The sequence below is a fragment of the Oxyura jamaicensis genome, chromosome 12 (assembly GCF_011077185.1).
Source record: "Oxyura jamaicensis isolate SHBP4307 breed ruddy duck chromosome 12, BPBGC_Ojam_1.0, whole genome shotgun sequence".
Lineage (NCBI taxonomy): Eukaryota > Metazoa > Chordata > Aves > Anseriformes > Anatidae > Oxyura > Oxyura jamaicensis.
The window spans coordinates 8,709,058-8,724,742 of NC_048904.1; the positions used below are offsets into that span (position 1 = coordinate 8,709,058).

Genomic DNA, 15,685 nt, shown 5'->3' on the forward strand with positions numbered 1-15,685 from the left:
TGCAGTAATTTTTCAAATTTTCTTTGATTGATTAAGTTAATTTTAAAAACTGCTTAACAAAACCTTCAAAACATCTAAATAATCTAATGAACCCGGCATTGGATTTCAGTTCTGCAGTGGTGGTTTTGAAATGTGCACTCCACTTAGTAAGGAAAATTTAAAAACAGCTCCAGAAAGACAAAATTAGGACATGTAACCCTCTAAATTTCTTGCTTGCCTTTGCACAATACTGTTATACTTTTCTGTGCTTTACCAAGCAGTGTGAACAGTAGTCAGCTGTGTTGAGAGGTAAAAGAGGGAAGAAATGGTTCTTCTGCAGCCCTGCACAATAGTCGCTGTTTGCGCTGGTCTGTCTCTTCTGCATATGGATGATCCGGAATAGCTATTTGCTGCCTGGGAGATTAGTGCCACTGCCTGCTTACAGGATGAGGTGTTTGTTCTGTGCTACACTTTGGCTAAGAATGTTTACCAAAGCAATCAGTATGTACGTAGAGGTGATGGGAGACTCATTAAGGTGGTGAATGCGAATCAGAGGAACAGGTGTAAATAAATTTGGTAGCTTTAAGTTATGCAAACTTGCATCCTACTAACACTACAGTTAGATGTACTGTTGTTTTTGTTTGTTTGTTTGTTTCTTAAGCAGGTCATGCACCCCTCTAGTGACTGTTCAAAAATAGGTATCACCAACAGCTTCGCAGAAAAGTGTTGGAAAGACATATGTAATAACGCTATATTTCACATACAAGTGATCTATCATCAGTATAACTACCTGCTAATGCTATTGTTTGTATGTCCATGATGAGGAAATAAAAATCACAGTTGTTCTGAAGCAAAATGTTTGTGTTTAGTTTGTTGCAGGTCCTGTTCTTTCAGCTATTTTGTAGATCTTTGTGTCCTCAAGTTCATTAAACCTCTGGAGGTTTGCTCCTTCTCTTTCTAAGTCCACCTTCATTCCATATTTAGTTTAATGAGAAGCATGAACTTGGAAATGGTTGTATTTGAAGAAAATTCTGTTTTGTTCTGTAATTTTTCTTAAGCAGGAAAGGGATCTGCCTCACTGCTGGTCAATTGGCAGCGAGAAGTATCCATTAAGTGTTGGGGAATGAGGAAACAGAGCTGGAAGAATTAACTGAATGTCATTACTGAGGTTTTCTGCTCCCAAAGTACTAGCAAGAGACGAACAGGTATTTATTACTGAAAAAGCATACATCTGAAGTTCTAAATACCAGCAGCAGCCGATCTCCAACAGATGCAACTCAATGTCAGTTTTTGTCCCTTCGGAAAGCTATTTCTGCATGCTGTGGGAGTGCCTCAGGAAGGGAAGTAATGAAGCTATTGTAAATATATATGCTTAACTATGAATCTGAATTAAAATGTGATTGAATAAGTTGGGCTTTCTACATCAATAATGTAAAGCATGCGTACATATTGGCCGCTTTCTGTACTCTGCACAGGAAAGGAAAATCCAACAGCTCCAAACCAAACAAAAACCTAAACAGAAAGCTGGCCATCTTCAGTGTTGAAAAGTAAGTTGCACACATTAAAAAAATAAATAATGAAGGTTTCCACAGCAACCTGAGTTCTGTAGTGCAAATAGATGACTTTCATTCTGTTTTATTACATAATGATAGAACAGATATTCTATAAAAAGTGTTGGGTACATCTGAAGTTATATTATTAAAAAGTTTGATGTAATCCTGAAACTTTACATCAAACACTTTACAAAGATTTCTGAAACTGCTGTACAGAGAGCATTGTTTCTTCCTGTAGCATTGGGAAGGCTCTGACTGGAGAAAAATTGCTCACATGCTGGAGGATTTGCAGAGACCACAATTCCAGTTCAAGTTTGGGATTACACACCTCGGCTTTCACTGTGCTGTGAGGAATTCAAATTCGGGTTCAGGGGAAAGATAACCGACTGTTGCGCCACCCATCCGCATTTTGCCAGGTCCTTAGAAGCTTTGGAAATTAATAACAACGCGGAATGTAAAATAAGTCGGTGCCGTACACACGCTGGTCTCCCGAGGGGCTCGTGAATTTTCGCCTCCCAGCGAGCCCGTTCCCTTTTTACCCCGGTGCCGCAGCCCCCGGGCGCTGACAGGACCTCGGCCGCTCCCCCACAGCCGTTTCCCGCCCGGGGGGGGGGGGGGGGGGGAGCGATGCCACGGGCCGCCGCCCCCGCGCCTCGCGCCCGCGCGCGCCTCGTGCGGCCGCGCGGGAGGGGGAGGGGAGGGGGGCGAGGGGGAGGAGGCGGTGCGAGTCGCGCATGCGCGCCGGGCTCCGCTGAGGCGGTGGGGGGGGCGCGGCAGCGCGAGTCCTTCGGCGGCCGTGACGGGAGCAGCGGCGGCGGCTGGGGGCGGCCGGGGCTGGGGGCTCCGCGGGGCCGCCGCGTCCGCAGCGCCGCGCCAGGAGGGCCACCGGGCGTCCCGTCACAGCCCGGGCGCTGAGGGGAGCAGCGGCCGTCGCCCCTGCGGGCGGGACGGACGGGCGGAGGGAGGGAGGGGGCGACCTCCTCCCGTCCCCCCTCCTCCCCCCCCCTTCCCCCCTTTCCCCTCCGCTCTCGCCCTGCCGGGACCCGCAGGGTGCGGGGAGCCCAGGCGGGGGCTGCCTGTGCGGCGGCCGCGGAGCAGCGCCCCCGCTGAGGGGGGAGGAGGAGAAGCCGAAGCCGCCCCCGCTCCATGAGCGGCGCTCGTCCGCTCCGCTCTGCCCAGGGGATCCGCGGCCGGCCGCCGCCGCAACAGCAGCAGCAGAAGCATGTGGAGCCCGACCGAGGAGGAGAAATACGGCGTGGGTAGGTGCTGCCGCCCCTCGGCCCGGCCCCTCGCCCCCGCTGCCGGGCCCCGGCCTCCGCTGCCGCCCCGCGGGGGTCGCCCCCGGCCGTGCTCGGCTCGCCCCGGCTCTCGGCCTCGGGGCTCTCCCCGCCGGCGGCTGACAGGAGCGGGTTGTGGGGCCCGGCCGCGCCCGCGGCGCTTAGCCCTTCATCGACTTAAGCGCGCCGTGCTTTTTTTTTCTTTTTCCTTTTTTTTTCTTTTTTTTTTTTTTTTTCCTCCTCTCTCCATCGCCCCCCCCTCCATCTTAATCGCGCTTTGTGGCGAGCTTGTTTATGTGGAGTTTGGAGCACGGGAACGGCTCCGGCGCGGTGTCATTAGGGGGCGTCGGCGATGCACCTGCTGCGGGGGGCGGGAGCGGCCGGCGGGGTCCTGCGGCGCAGCGCGGGGCCGCTGCTGCCCGTGGGTGGGAGCCGCGCCTCGCCGCCCCCGAGCGCGTGCCCTGCCTCCAGAGCTCGCCCCCGATGGCTTCTCCCTTTTTTGTTTGATAAACGTCAGGGCTACAGAGTGTACCGGGCAGTGTTTGGTAAGTGCAGGAATGTCGTGCATCATCAAAGGAAGGCACGGTCTTTTCTTAGCTTCGTTTTCATTTTGGTTTAAGGATTCAAATAAACCGTTGGCGTGATGTTCAGGGTATAACAGTAAAAGTAGGTAGCACATGCCCTGGCTACTTAGCTAAATGCTTCGTTAAAGCTACAGTTATCAGGTGTATGTATAGTTACATAAGTTCCACGGTGGGTAGTGCTAATCCCTTTCTGCAAATATTTTAAATATATATAATCTTGTTACGAAGATCTGTTAACTTGTATGGTAAAGTGGGATTTTGCAGGTTGACTTGGATGCAATTAAGAGTTGGAGCATTAACAGTGCTTATAAGAAATTCTGAATGTGTCAGTGAGCAACAAAATGTATCAGAATGCTTTTTGCTAATTTTTCACCTCATGCAACAAATGCTTTGCTAAATATGTCCCATACGTCTTCATAATAAATAATAGAATTAAGGAATGAACTTCAGTTAAAAAAAAATGCAATCAAGTTTAGTGTTTTAGATGCAAAAATAGGTATAGGGCAATCACTGAGAATATGAAAAAGTAACAGGTTTGGTTACATGTTGTGGGGATGTTTAGAGAATACAAAGTATCCCAGCCTTGTTCATACCATTATTCTTGGTTTAAACAAACAAACAATCAAACAAAAAAAACTAACAAAACAAGAAACAAAACCACCTCTGTTGTCCCAGTACTAAACTTGCTGGTATTATAGTAACATATGCTGCAGAAAGTAGTTGTTCTTGTTTTTTGTTTTTTTTTCCAAGTCTTGTTGGTTTTCCTGTGTTCTATTGATGTGGTCACTTTTCTTTGCTGTGAAATACCGGTGCCTCAGGGTTTGATATTCAGAGTTTTGTGTGCTGCTTGGCCACTGTTCTCAAATAAGAAAATACGTATGCTGCCTTAACTGAAAAGCAGGTGGACGAATTTTGTTTAGGGAGATGCATGAGGGGATAAGGAGGAAATCTCAATGAAGGTTGTAAACCAGTCTAGAAGAGGCATCCAGAAGAGAATGTTCACTGAAGTAAGCACTTGTTTTTGTTTATTCTCTAGCTTCAGGAATATTGCTGAGATTGTTGTTGTTGTTTCAGGCAACGCTTGTATAGGTAGGTCTGACATACTAGCTGACTCTATGAACTTTGATGCTGTGTAGACAAGGGTGTGTGTTTGTTGTTGTTACTATTCTTATTGTTGGGTTGTGTTAATTACTCTTCCTATAATTGAAATTGGTGGTTAGTCCTCCTGAGAGGGAGAGTAGGCAAAAAATGCTGCTTGTGTTTGGAGCTTAGTTACTACAGGTGGTAAGAGAAGCACCAGAATTTGAGACTGGTTGTTTTCGTGCATTTTGGAGAAACTAGGCTATGGAAGGTATAATGGTATTGATAATAAAGTTTTATTGTTAGGAGATGCACTACAAAATTATATGTATATCTATATATATAGAGAGAGATCTCTATATAGATACTTTTCTGATGCAAGTTACCCTGGTTTCACAAACAAAATAAAGCATGCAAAAAGAATTTTTTTGGTATGAGTTACTGCTAAGAGTTTATGTTTGGGTTTTATGAAACTTTTATTTTTATCTCTGTCTATCCAAAGAAACCCTGTGTATTTTCTGCATGCTCTCCTTAAACTCTGAGAAGTTTCTGCTGTGCCTTTGGATTAGGACAATGGTTGTTATTTCTCTATTGACAGAAATTGGGTGGAGAAAAAAAAAAAAAAAATCAGATTTCTGCAAGCATCACAATACCATGAACAGATTACTGGTGGGATACTCAGGTATCTCTGGAGAGGCAGGCCTTGCTGCCTGCTCACCTCTATTTGTCAGAGCAAAGTGGTGGTACAAAGTAGTTAATTCAGATGCGGTTTGCTTTGTTGAAGGCAAATTGGTGGTTAGAAGTAGACAGATATACTTCCTCCCCCCCGAAAGATTCCACATTTCCCCTCTCAACAAGTTGCTGTGGAAGGGGTTTGTACTCTGCTTTCAAAGACTGTAAAAAGACATTTCTCACATGCTTGCTGGCACCCTTGTACATGTGCCCTTTACAGCTACCTGGGCTGCACGAGGACATGTTAAATTTACTGATGTGAGCATCGGTTGCTTTTTGACAGGTCTGAAGTTTGCCTTGCTTGTCCAGCTGCAACCAAAAGAGGTTTTTGGTGCTTAGAGTTCTGTACTGTATTGCCTAACTCTACTGCAGGCCCCTGTATACTTTTGCAAGAAAGATACTGAAAGGTTGTTTGGGATATTTAAAATAAATATATGAAAAACTGTAACAGCACTGATGTTCTTCCTTGCTTGTCCTTCTCAGCTACGATGTGCAATTGGCTGTGAATAATTCCCTTCAGTTCCATTTGGAAGTACTTACATTCAGTGCCTCTGCTCCTAACTGTGCTTTCAAAACTCCGGACCTGCTGTTGGAAGGCAGGCAGCTCTTCCACAGGCATTGCTGAGGATGGCCTGCTGCAAAAGCTGCCAGTGAGCCTTCCAAATGGATTATTGAAGATAACGAACTCTAGCCCTCTAGTGTTTTAATACTTTAAAAGCAGTCTCTGAATGAAAATATTTATTGAAGTGATGTGATTAGTTACATTAGGCTTCTAATGCAAGCATCAAATAACGAGAATGAATTAAAAGAAAAAGCTGAGAAGGTGAAAGATCTTTTTAGTAAATAACTGCTAATTAAAATTTGTCAAATGCTTATGAGCTGATTATGTAATTAATTAGGCTGTCAATTTCTACCGCTACATTTTTGTGCAAGGAGCACGTTTAGGTGATTCTCAAGAAAAAAATATATATATATGTAGTTAATCCTGTACTTTGTATGGCTGACTACATGAAGTATGTACGTGTTAAATCACAAGGGTGGAGGAAAACCTGCCTTCATAAACAGCACCTATTATTCTAGTCAGTTACTGGGTTAGAAGCTGTTCATCGGTTATTTAAAACAAATTTTGTATGTTTATTTTCACCACTTAATTGATAAGAATGAAAAGTAAATCTGTAAGCCCACATGCACAAAGCTAATGCTCCCCTTGCTGCTTCTACGAAAGGATGGAGCATCTCAATGTCCCAGTGACGGTTCTGTGCTGCAGCTTCTGCTTTTCGATCACTATCTTCCTTTCTGTTTCCTGCCGCTGAATGTTGGTTTGCACACTCTGCACTTCACCGTGATGTATGGGAAAGCAGGACTGCAAGACTTAAAAAAGGTCTGCCTTCCCTGAGCACAGCTCATAACGTGCCGCTGGTTTTCACCTCATCACACAGAAGGCAGTTGCTAAATGAAGGAGTGCTTTAAGCTGATGAACACTGCAGCTTCTCTGCATCACTGGAGCAGTTTATTACAAATTGAAAACGAAAACTTTCAGAGAGATGGAAAAAAAACCCTCCACCAAAGTAGGAAAAACTCCATCTTTGATAACCTGGGAAGCCATGTCAGCCATTGCAACTGGGTTCTGTGTTGTGGGATGTATATTACACTTCATCCTCTCTTACATTATTGCCAGAAACTGTAATAGCGTGGCAGCAGGTGGGAGGTGACTAAGGATGTGCTTCAGTGATCTGTCTTGGGACCGAAGCTGTACAGAGGGATGTACTCAAACCTGTGTAACAGGGTTTGGGGAGCTGCTGCTAATACCCGGGGGCTTGCTGATTTGTCAGGAAAATGAGGGGATCAGTGGATGGCAGTAATTTTTAGTTCCATTAAATATTTTGCTCAGAAGAACATGTTTTTACTCTTCGAACTTGAGAATGAACAAAAGAATTCGTTACCCAGGGTTCATAAGGGAAATATATAGGTGTTACTTGGCTGAATGAGGAATGAATCACACCTTGAAATGCCTGTGGAAAAGTGCAACTCTGAAGATGCATCTGAGTATGACTTCCAATACGGTCTCTACATGCAGTAGAGACTTTCAGGCGAAGTTTAGCACGACAGCAAATGATTCAGGTGCAGTCTAGTGTACGGCTGTGTTCCTGTTACTGAGGTGACCTGGGGATTGAATATACTGAATAGAGTGACCAAATGATAATGACAACGTGATTACTCTCATGAAAAGCTGGCCTATGGGTCTGGATAAGAATTAATGTATTGCTAGTTTGAGATCATCTAAGTATTAGTTGTCCACAATTACAGTAGAAATTGGCCAAAAACTTCTAAATACAGGAGGAATGAAATTGAAGAACAGTTCTCAAATTACATGCAAAGGCAAGGAATCAGCTGTTTATGTTGGCCTTTTATGGTGTGGTTTGTATGGAATGTAGGCATGAGTTAGAAGTGATGGTATTGCAGTGTGGGTTTTAACTTGTGGTGCTTTGGTGGTTTTGAGAGTGCTTCTACACCTAGTCCCTGTTCAGCCGTGTGATGCGTTCAGATAGGACTTTAGGACTTCTGCTGGTTGCCAATGGGATGGGGGTGGCAGTGTTTCCTCTCCGGCTCCAACCACAACACAAAATGGGTTTTGTATTTTGGCTGACTTCCTGAGGGTGAAAATCTTTGTGTACAGGCTTTCAGCCTCACGTAACAACACCTCTTCACCAGTGATGAGCACCATCTTATGATGAGATTTGGCAGTTGGAGGCATGCATTTCCTACAAATGTTATGAAAATTGCTGTCTGGCTGGGGAAGAAGGAGTTAGCTGGTGTTGTGTGGATAGACATGCAGATAAACAGCTGCTGGCTTGCTGAAAAGAATGGATATCCGAGCTCTTTGAGGACTCTTCCCAATCCAGCTTTGTTGTTTGTTCGGTGGAGAAGGCAGAGGGGGAGCTGTTGGCATGAGCATAGCAGCGACCGGGAGGGTGCTGCGTGGGCAGGAGTGCTTGGAGCAGGGCTGGGGGTGGAGAGGCTGAAGGTCTGGTGGCATTGCTCTGGGTTTGTCATGGGATTATTTGTCAAAAGGAGGGGATGAGAACGTAAATCTCCATTTGTAGAAAACTAGGCTTTTCATTCTTATTCAAGGAACAAGGTCTTCTGTGTGCTTTTTTGCTGCAGCAGGTACCAGTTGCAGTTAAAAAGAAAGGTATATGCCAGTGTGCCTTGAATGCTCCTACTTCTTAGAAAATTTAGGTGCATGCTTGATGTTCCTTGTTTGTATGCTTTGGGTCTAAATTACCTGTCAAGCCTGTAGGACAGGAGGGGAAATTCTTGACAGTGAAGTTACTGGGGAAGAGTAGAAGGTAGTTTCTCTTTTTGAACAACTGAAGGCAGCATTGGAAGTTGGTGGGGCACTCGAGTGCCGGTGCAGGTCGTGGCTTGCAGTGGTATGGTTTGTTAGTTCTTTCCTTCTTTCCTATTTGCAGCTAGTGGCATAGCTCTGCTGAAGTTGAGTCTCACTTTCTTGCAGAGCCTTGCTTTAGAGTAATTCTGTACTTCTGTAAAAACCCAGAGTCCAGGACAAGCATCAGGGAAAAATGTGAGAACTATTACCAGAACTCATGATCTAGAAAAGACTGTACTACATATTGGGTGCCATTTAAAAGTCCACAGAAAGGGGATCATTGAGCATGGGGTAGATTTTTTTTCCTTGTCATCATGAGCACAGTGAGATGTACGTACCGCAGCTTGTCTGATTAATGTGTTACGCGGTGATTTGGAACACAGTTCTTGTGTGAAAGAGCTGTAAATGCCTGATGACCTCCAACAATTAATGTAATCAGTAGTCATATGCGTGTCATGGATCAAATGGGAGATGTTTTCAGATGTGGATGTGAAAACACTGAACAAAGAATTGAAAGTCTGAGAGTTTATTCAGCAGTTACAGGTTCTGGGGCAGCTTCTTCTCATGCTTCAGGTAGAAATCCTGGATAATTTGTGGAGTCAGTTAAGTCTGTGTTCTTTCCTCAGCTGTGATACTCACTGTGGAAGAGGCCAAAGGAAGCTTACAGTAGGATCTTGGTTGAAAGCCAGCAGTCTTTCCACTGATTGGTTTTGTTATGAATCAGCCTTAATATCACTACGTTTTACTCCTTGTTCTGTTTCAAAATGCAAGCTCACTGAACCTCAAGGCAGAGAGATGAAATATCTCATTCAAGTGACTGATGTTAAAAATCAAACCTCTGTTCAGGTGTTTGGGAGTCAAAATCAACTTGTTGATCTCTTCTGAGATCCTGGAAGCCTACCTTAAGGTTTTTGTAGCTGGCTTCTTCCTTTCAGATGTGTCGTAGTGTTCTTTTTGAACAGTCTCCAGTGAGGACTGAGGGTAACGGTGGGCCTGAGCAGGCCAAGTGCTTTGCAACGGAGTTGTGGTTACTTACTGCTGGGGATGGGCCTCTGCTTCAGCACCTCCCTTCATTTTCTTCTTTTGACTCTTTCTGGGTATTAAGCCTTAAGGAAGGTGTATGGCAGGTGATGCTGGCTAACTGCTGGTGACTGGGAGCAGGTCATTCTGCTTTCAGTGGTAAGCTGGTACCAGTTGCTCTCTGAAACCTAAGGGTTTGTCTAGGTGTTACAATGTAAGGAAGCTTCTGTGCAAAGTGTGGCACTAGGGAGTGGTGAATGATTTTGTTCATTTTATTTATTTTTAATACAAGTCTGTGAGTTACCCAGCATGCTAGAGTGTAGTGCAGTGTGCTTTGGCAGGTGGCTCCCTCTTCTAGAAATCTTCTATTTCTGAGCGTTTCAGTAGCAGGGGACTCTTTCTTCCCTCTAAATATGCTTAAGAATGAGATGTTTATGCCAGCTGTAGATCTAGTGCACCTACCCTTTCTGTCTTCTCGCCCCAGAAAAATGAAGCCTTGCATACGTGTCAGGGAGACCCAGCGGAACTGTTGATTGACCTGAAGCTGGCTGAGAGCAATATACATCTTACGGGCCTGTTTGGGTATTGGGTTGTATGCAGTCCTTCATCTTGCTAGGGTCTGTGGTCTACCCTATCAAGTCAGAAAGGCAGCAGGAAATCTTTCCCAGGGGAGTATCTTAGGCAGCACTGGATAGTTCCCATGGGGAATGGATACGGGTGATTCCAGTAGCTGGGTCTTAGCCCAGGAGGGCAAGAGGAGATGTTTGCTTCATCTGTGCTCTGCCTTTGCAGAGGATGATGCCCATGAAATGTCTGCATAAAATTGCCCACTTCACTGAAGCACTTGCTTTCTCGTTTTTATGTGTATGGCTACATTATACACATGGAGAGTGTGTAGGCACAAGTAAGAAAGTGTCAGCTAATGTGGGATTAATAAGCCAAAAATATGTGGATTATGCTAAAAGTAGTTCGTGGTTTGAACTTAGAGGTGGTGGTGGTTTTTCATGGTCTGTAAATGGTCTTGAGCTGAGTGACTGGTAACTCAGTTTTTGGTAAACCAACAAGGCAGCAGTGTAGCTTCACTGAATGCAGGATCAACTTTCTTGGAAGTGATAACTTTCCCCTGACGTCTGCTGTTACATGCTGCATAAAATGGAGCTGTGTGCTCCCTGTTACCTCACCCACATGCCCTGCATGCCCCTTTCCCATGGAGGGGAGGTTGCACTGATCGGCTGTGCTGCTGTGAGGGCTCCGTGGTGTGGGCTGCAGGAAGGCCTGGCTCTGCTGCCCGCTGACCACGCTTGTGCTCCTGCTGTCAGTAGCTCCTCACTGCCTTGGCACGTCCCTGGCATTTGCAGCTCACTGCTTGGCCTCTCTGCTATTCCCTTTCAGCCTTTCTGAATATGCTGAGCTAATCAGAACTATTTAAAAACAAAACAAAAAACCTGCTTCCCCCCCCCTTTTGCAATATATTTAGTTCTTTGTGGTCCAAGGGTTTTTCCCCCAAGGAAGATTGCTTCTGAAGAAAGGGGTCTTGCAGAAATGGCTTTTTTTTTTTTTTTTTTTTTTTTTTGTCACTGGGGATGTGAAAGTAGAGAATAGGGCTCTTTCTCTAACTTTCTTCATCATAGCAATGCCTGAAACTGTGACTTCTGGTCTTCAGTGGCTGTGCTTCAGGTTGCTTGCCCAAGACAATATTCTCTTTCTTGTTGTTGTTAAAAATGTGAATTATTTCAGCCTGGGTGAAGGATGCAATAAGAGAAAAAGGATTTTGATAATGTGTCAAATGATGTTCATAACGTTAATTAATGTGTTTGCTTAAGTCAAGATTAGAAGAGGGAACAATTTTGTAGATCTCGTAGGAAAAGCGTCTCCACTTATGTCAGGTAAATACTTCATTTCCTAGAAAGTTAGCAGCAAATGGTTGACAAAAAAAGGTCAAAGTTCTCATGTGGGGTTTGAAAGGTTTCTTGGCAGTCTTGCAAAAGCTGTCTTCAGATCTCCACAAAAAGTTCTTTTGTGGCAGACAGTATAGGCTACAATACAGTTTTCAGCTAGGATGCAGAAGCTAAATATGCTTTTCTGGTAAGTCTGCCATCTTCTTCCCATCCTCCTCCAGATGGGAAATGTGCGAATCAATCCTAAATGCTAAGGTATATTCACCTTACGAACTTAGCAGTTAGACATCAGGACCAAAAGTTGTGGTTAACATAAAATGGAGTAGGATATAAAGCATAGCAGCACACCTGCGGCTTTGGTGCAGGTGACTTGGCGGTGCTCTCGTAGCTCGCTGTGCAGCCGGCTGTGTCCTTGGGCAGCCGAGGTGGCGCGGCTCCCCCCTCGAAGCAGGCAGGCTGATGAGCTGCAGCAAGGTCTGTGGTGCTGCGGCGTGTGGTGGGTGAGTGGGGGCCAGCAGGGGCTGGTTCGTGGGCAGCTGCTTCATAGGAAGCCACTGGCAGGGCAGAACCCGACACTCCTCAGAGTTGACCAGTGGAGGCAGGAGGAGCCTGGTTGTCAGTTACTGTACAGGATGATAATTTTCACAGCCAGCGTGCTGAAGCACTGGGGCAGGCTGCCTGGGGAGGTGGTGCAGTCTCCGTCCTCCAGGATGGTCAGAACCCGACCAGCGCTTTACTTTGCTTCCAGGCGTTCACCATTACAGTGAGTCCTTGGGTGGCCCATGCTTGCTGTGAGGAACATGGCGAGCAGCGTGCTGCGGGTGGGGTGTTTCTTCTCTGTGCAGGTGAGGTCTAAAGCAGCCTTTGTCCCTATTTAAAGGGCAGAAACAGAAGCTGCTGCATTTTCTTCCCCCGCAGAGGGAATGATGCAGGGATGAGGGACTTCAGTGCTGCCAGAGCATCGGGAATAGTACAGGAAGGGGATGGGCGACCGGTGTCGGTGCCTGCCAAGTTAGAAGCTCAAAGTCAGTTCCTTAAAGTAGGTAAGAAAGCGGACAGTGCTGTGGGCTTCTGGTCTATGTATTTTTTAGCCCATCCTAACTCTCGTCACCAGGATGGGCAAAACTATTTTAAACAGCTCATGATTTTCGAGCCTAACCTCTATTTTTATCCTGAAGGGCGGGGGAAAGATGCTAGCAATAATTCACTTTGCTAGTGAATGATCACCTTTCTTCTCAGGCATCTGTTTCCTTTTTTACACGAATATTTTCATAGTGCTGGTATGAGTCAGTAGGAAGAGGCGGTGTTGCTAGGCAGCGCTCTGAGCGCCATGCAGATGCCGTGCGATGGCAGCGAGCTGCCTTGCAGCAGCCCGATGGTTGGTGGCGGTGTCCCTGGCCCAGGTTCCGCGCCGCCCAAAGCAGGAGGCAGCTCTGACAGGAGCAGATGCTGCCTAGCAACTGCCAGTGCTCCCCGGCCTGCCTGAAATACCGGCACTTAATTGTGGTGTAATTTTGGAAATACTCAAAGCCTTACGTGGAACAGATTGCTTTCACCTCTGCAGCACATATTTCTTCCTCGAGGTTTTCCCTAAAAGTTTGTGTAGACCATTAATAAGGTCCAAAAATTCTGTAGCGCTCTTCTTCATGTCTTTTGTTTAATCCCTCTTCTTTGGTTGTAATGTTTGGATGGATTTTAATCAGCTTTTGATAATCTTTTTTGTGTGTGTATTACATTAGTGCCTGGCAATTCCAATCGGATTAGAGCCCTGTTCTGCACTGTGTGTATGGGGATTTTTGATGAGTATACCCCTTCCTGCAAAAACATTGTGGTATTTTACTTGGGCAGGTGTTCTTTAGGTTGTAACTGCATGGGTCCTTTCCTTTGTACCCAAATTCTTTACCCCGTTTGCTTAAACACAGTGGTTTGGAAGTATTTTGTTCCCTGTTTTCTTTGTAAGCATGCATACTGGCTTGGGCCTGAACTTGCAAATAAATTTTCCTGTCTCAAATTAATTCCTGGCAAATAATTGAAACTTTTGCTGACAATTAATCATGTAAATACTAGGAGGGTATAGAGTGAAGGTGAAAATACTCTTCTAGGTATTTGTAGAACAAAATGAAAATGTTTTAATTTTAATTTCCTTATGCTTCTGTTTCCTTGTCAAATATCATCAGGGTCTGATGGTGCAGTCTCTGAAGCTGCCAGGCTTAATCAGGAGGTTTCACACACAAAAGAATCATATCGGCATTTAATTTTGTGATTAAAAACGTGAAGGCTTTTCTTCTTCATAAACTGTTTTTTATTCTTTTAAATGACCAGGCCCGTGATTATCTGTTTGCAAGAAGTACTGCTTTTTGCAGCAAAAAGGGTTGTGGGTTCTGAGAGAGGCTCAGACTGGAAGGTGGTTTGGGAAGTATTAATTCTTTCTGCCTGCAGGGGTGGTTGTTTAATGCAATTGCCTCACAACCAGGTAAAGCTACATCTTGAATCTTAGGTGAGTTTTATTGTGCAGTTGTGTTGGTGTGGTTTATACTGATTTTTCCCTGTTTGCCATATACAAGTGCAAAGAATCTGTCATTCTACTTGGAAAATGAATTACTGAGGAGCGGCAGCCTCGAGGATCCTAAAACCATAAATGGTATGGAGAGGAAGAACAGAAATTGATAGTTCACTCTATTTTAATACAAGCCATAGGGCATTGGTGATGCAGGAGCTGAACAAATAACAATGCTTTCTGTATGATGCTTAAGTGAGGTACGAGTTCTCGGACAATACAGCTGTTTCAGGTTGGTGGGATGTAAAAACATTTGTGTGGGGCTGTAGGGGAAAAAGTATGGAGCGTTTTATTTAATACATACACAAAAATTAATGCAGAGATGGCTCAAGTTGTGGAAAGCTACATCCCTGTCCTATTCTAATACCTTTCCTTCACCTCCTTATTTTAGCCTCCCCTAAGGAAAAGGGCTTGTATGTAGAGCCATCTTTGCTCTTGCCTAATACAGCAACTCTTAAATTACATGGGATCATTATCATCATCTAGGTACTACAGGGAGCAAAATCGAGTTCATCTTATTCAGCTGTTAAAACTAGCTTATAACTGTTTGATATGAATCCATCTATTAAAAACATCTAATATGGAAAAGCTCTTTAGGGAAAGATATATCTTCTCTGTAAACTTTAAGTTACCAGTCTGGAGTAATTACATCATTTTCTTCAAGGCCAATCAATTTTATGGGCAGTCTCAGAGACTGACTTGTACTCCACGTTACCCAGTAATACTGATAACTGGCAGTGGTCAAATGGGAAGTTTAAATTTTAACTACAGTCTTGCGTGTAAGACTATGTAAGTAATGGTTGGAATTCACTGTGTTGTTAGAATTGGGGTAGGAAGAGATCTTCACTGGTGGGTAAATATCACTTAGAGTATCACTTCGTTTAGGAACATTTCCCAGATTTGGAAATACACTGTAAAGGTAGAAAGATGAGTCTGGAGTTCAGATAGCAGTTTTTACTAGTATACTTCTGCTTATGTAATTAGTAGTTTTCAGAGTGACCCACTCTTAACAGTTTTAAATTAAAAAAGAAATGAAAAATGCTTCAGGCAAACAAAGTTTACTATGACATTGGCAAAATAAGCAAGCAAATAAAACCCTTTATGGAACATGGCAAATCTGTTGTAGAATTAAATGTTTTATACTCCTTTACAGGGGCTGTGCAATTTGTGTTTATGATATGCATTTACTCAAGGTAAATGTAAACACCAAATTCTTAGCTGGTGTGATAGAGATGTGAATTTAAATATGGTTATGTATTATAAAACATAAATTACACCATCAGAAAAAAATCAGAACTTTGGCATTTGCAGCATAGAATCCAATACAGTGTCTGCATGGTTTGATTATAAATTGCTAGGGTATGGAGCTAATTGATTTGGGTGTAGAGCTGCACAACTACAGCTGTGCTTCTCCTATGCATTATCTTCCTCATCGCTTTTGAAATTATTTGACTGAAGATATGCTTGGGGGCATAATTAATGCATAGCCCAAATAACTGCCCATTGACTGTAGTACAAACCAGATATAACAATTACATGGCATGCTTCAACCTCAAACACCTCTACATTCTGTTGGTGTCTTCTAAAAGTATTAGAAGTCACCAGAACTTTGGT

General features: G+C 44.4%; 1 protein-coding gene across 15 annotated transcripts in view; it reads left to right on the forward strand.

Moving 5' to 3' along the window:
- The first annotated feature begins 2,311 nt into the window (after positions 1 to 2,311).
- DOCK3 (dedicator of cytokinesis 3) overlaps positions 2,312 to 15,685 on the forward strand; it is a 212,402-nt gene continuing 199,028 nt past the window's right edge. For 12 of the 15 annotated variants that reach the window (XM_035338064.1, XM_035338065.1, XM_035338068.1 and 9 more), the window contains exon 1: positions 2,312 to 2,791. In XM_035338064.1, coding sequence (XP_035193955.1) covers positions 2,755 to 2,791 — 37 coding nt within the window. In that variant the 5' untranslated portion in view covers positions 2,312 to 2,754. The remainder of the gene's footprint in view (positions 2,792 to 15,685) is intronic. The other 3 variants (XM_035338071.1, XM_035338077.1, XM_035338078.1) reach the window with 1 other exon arrangement.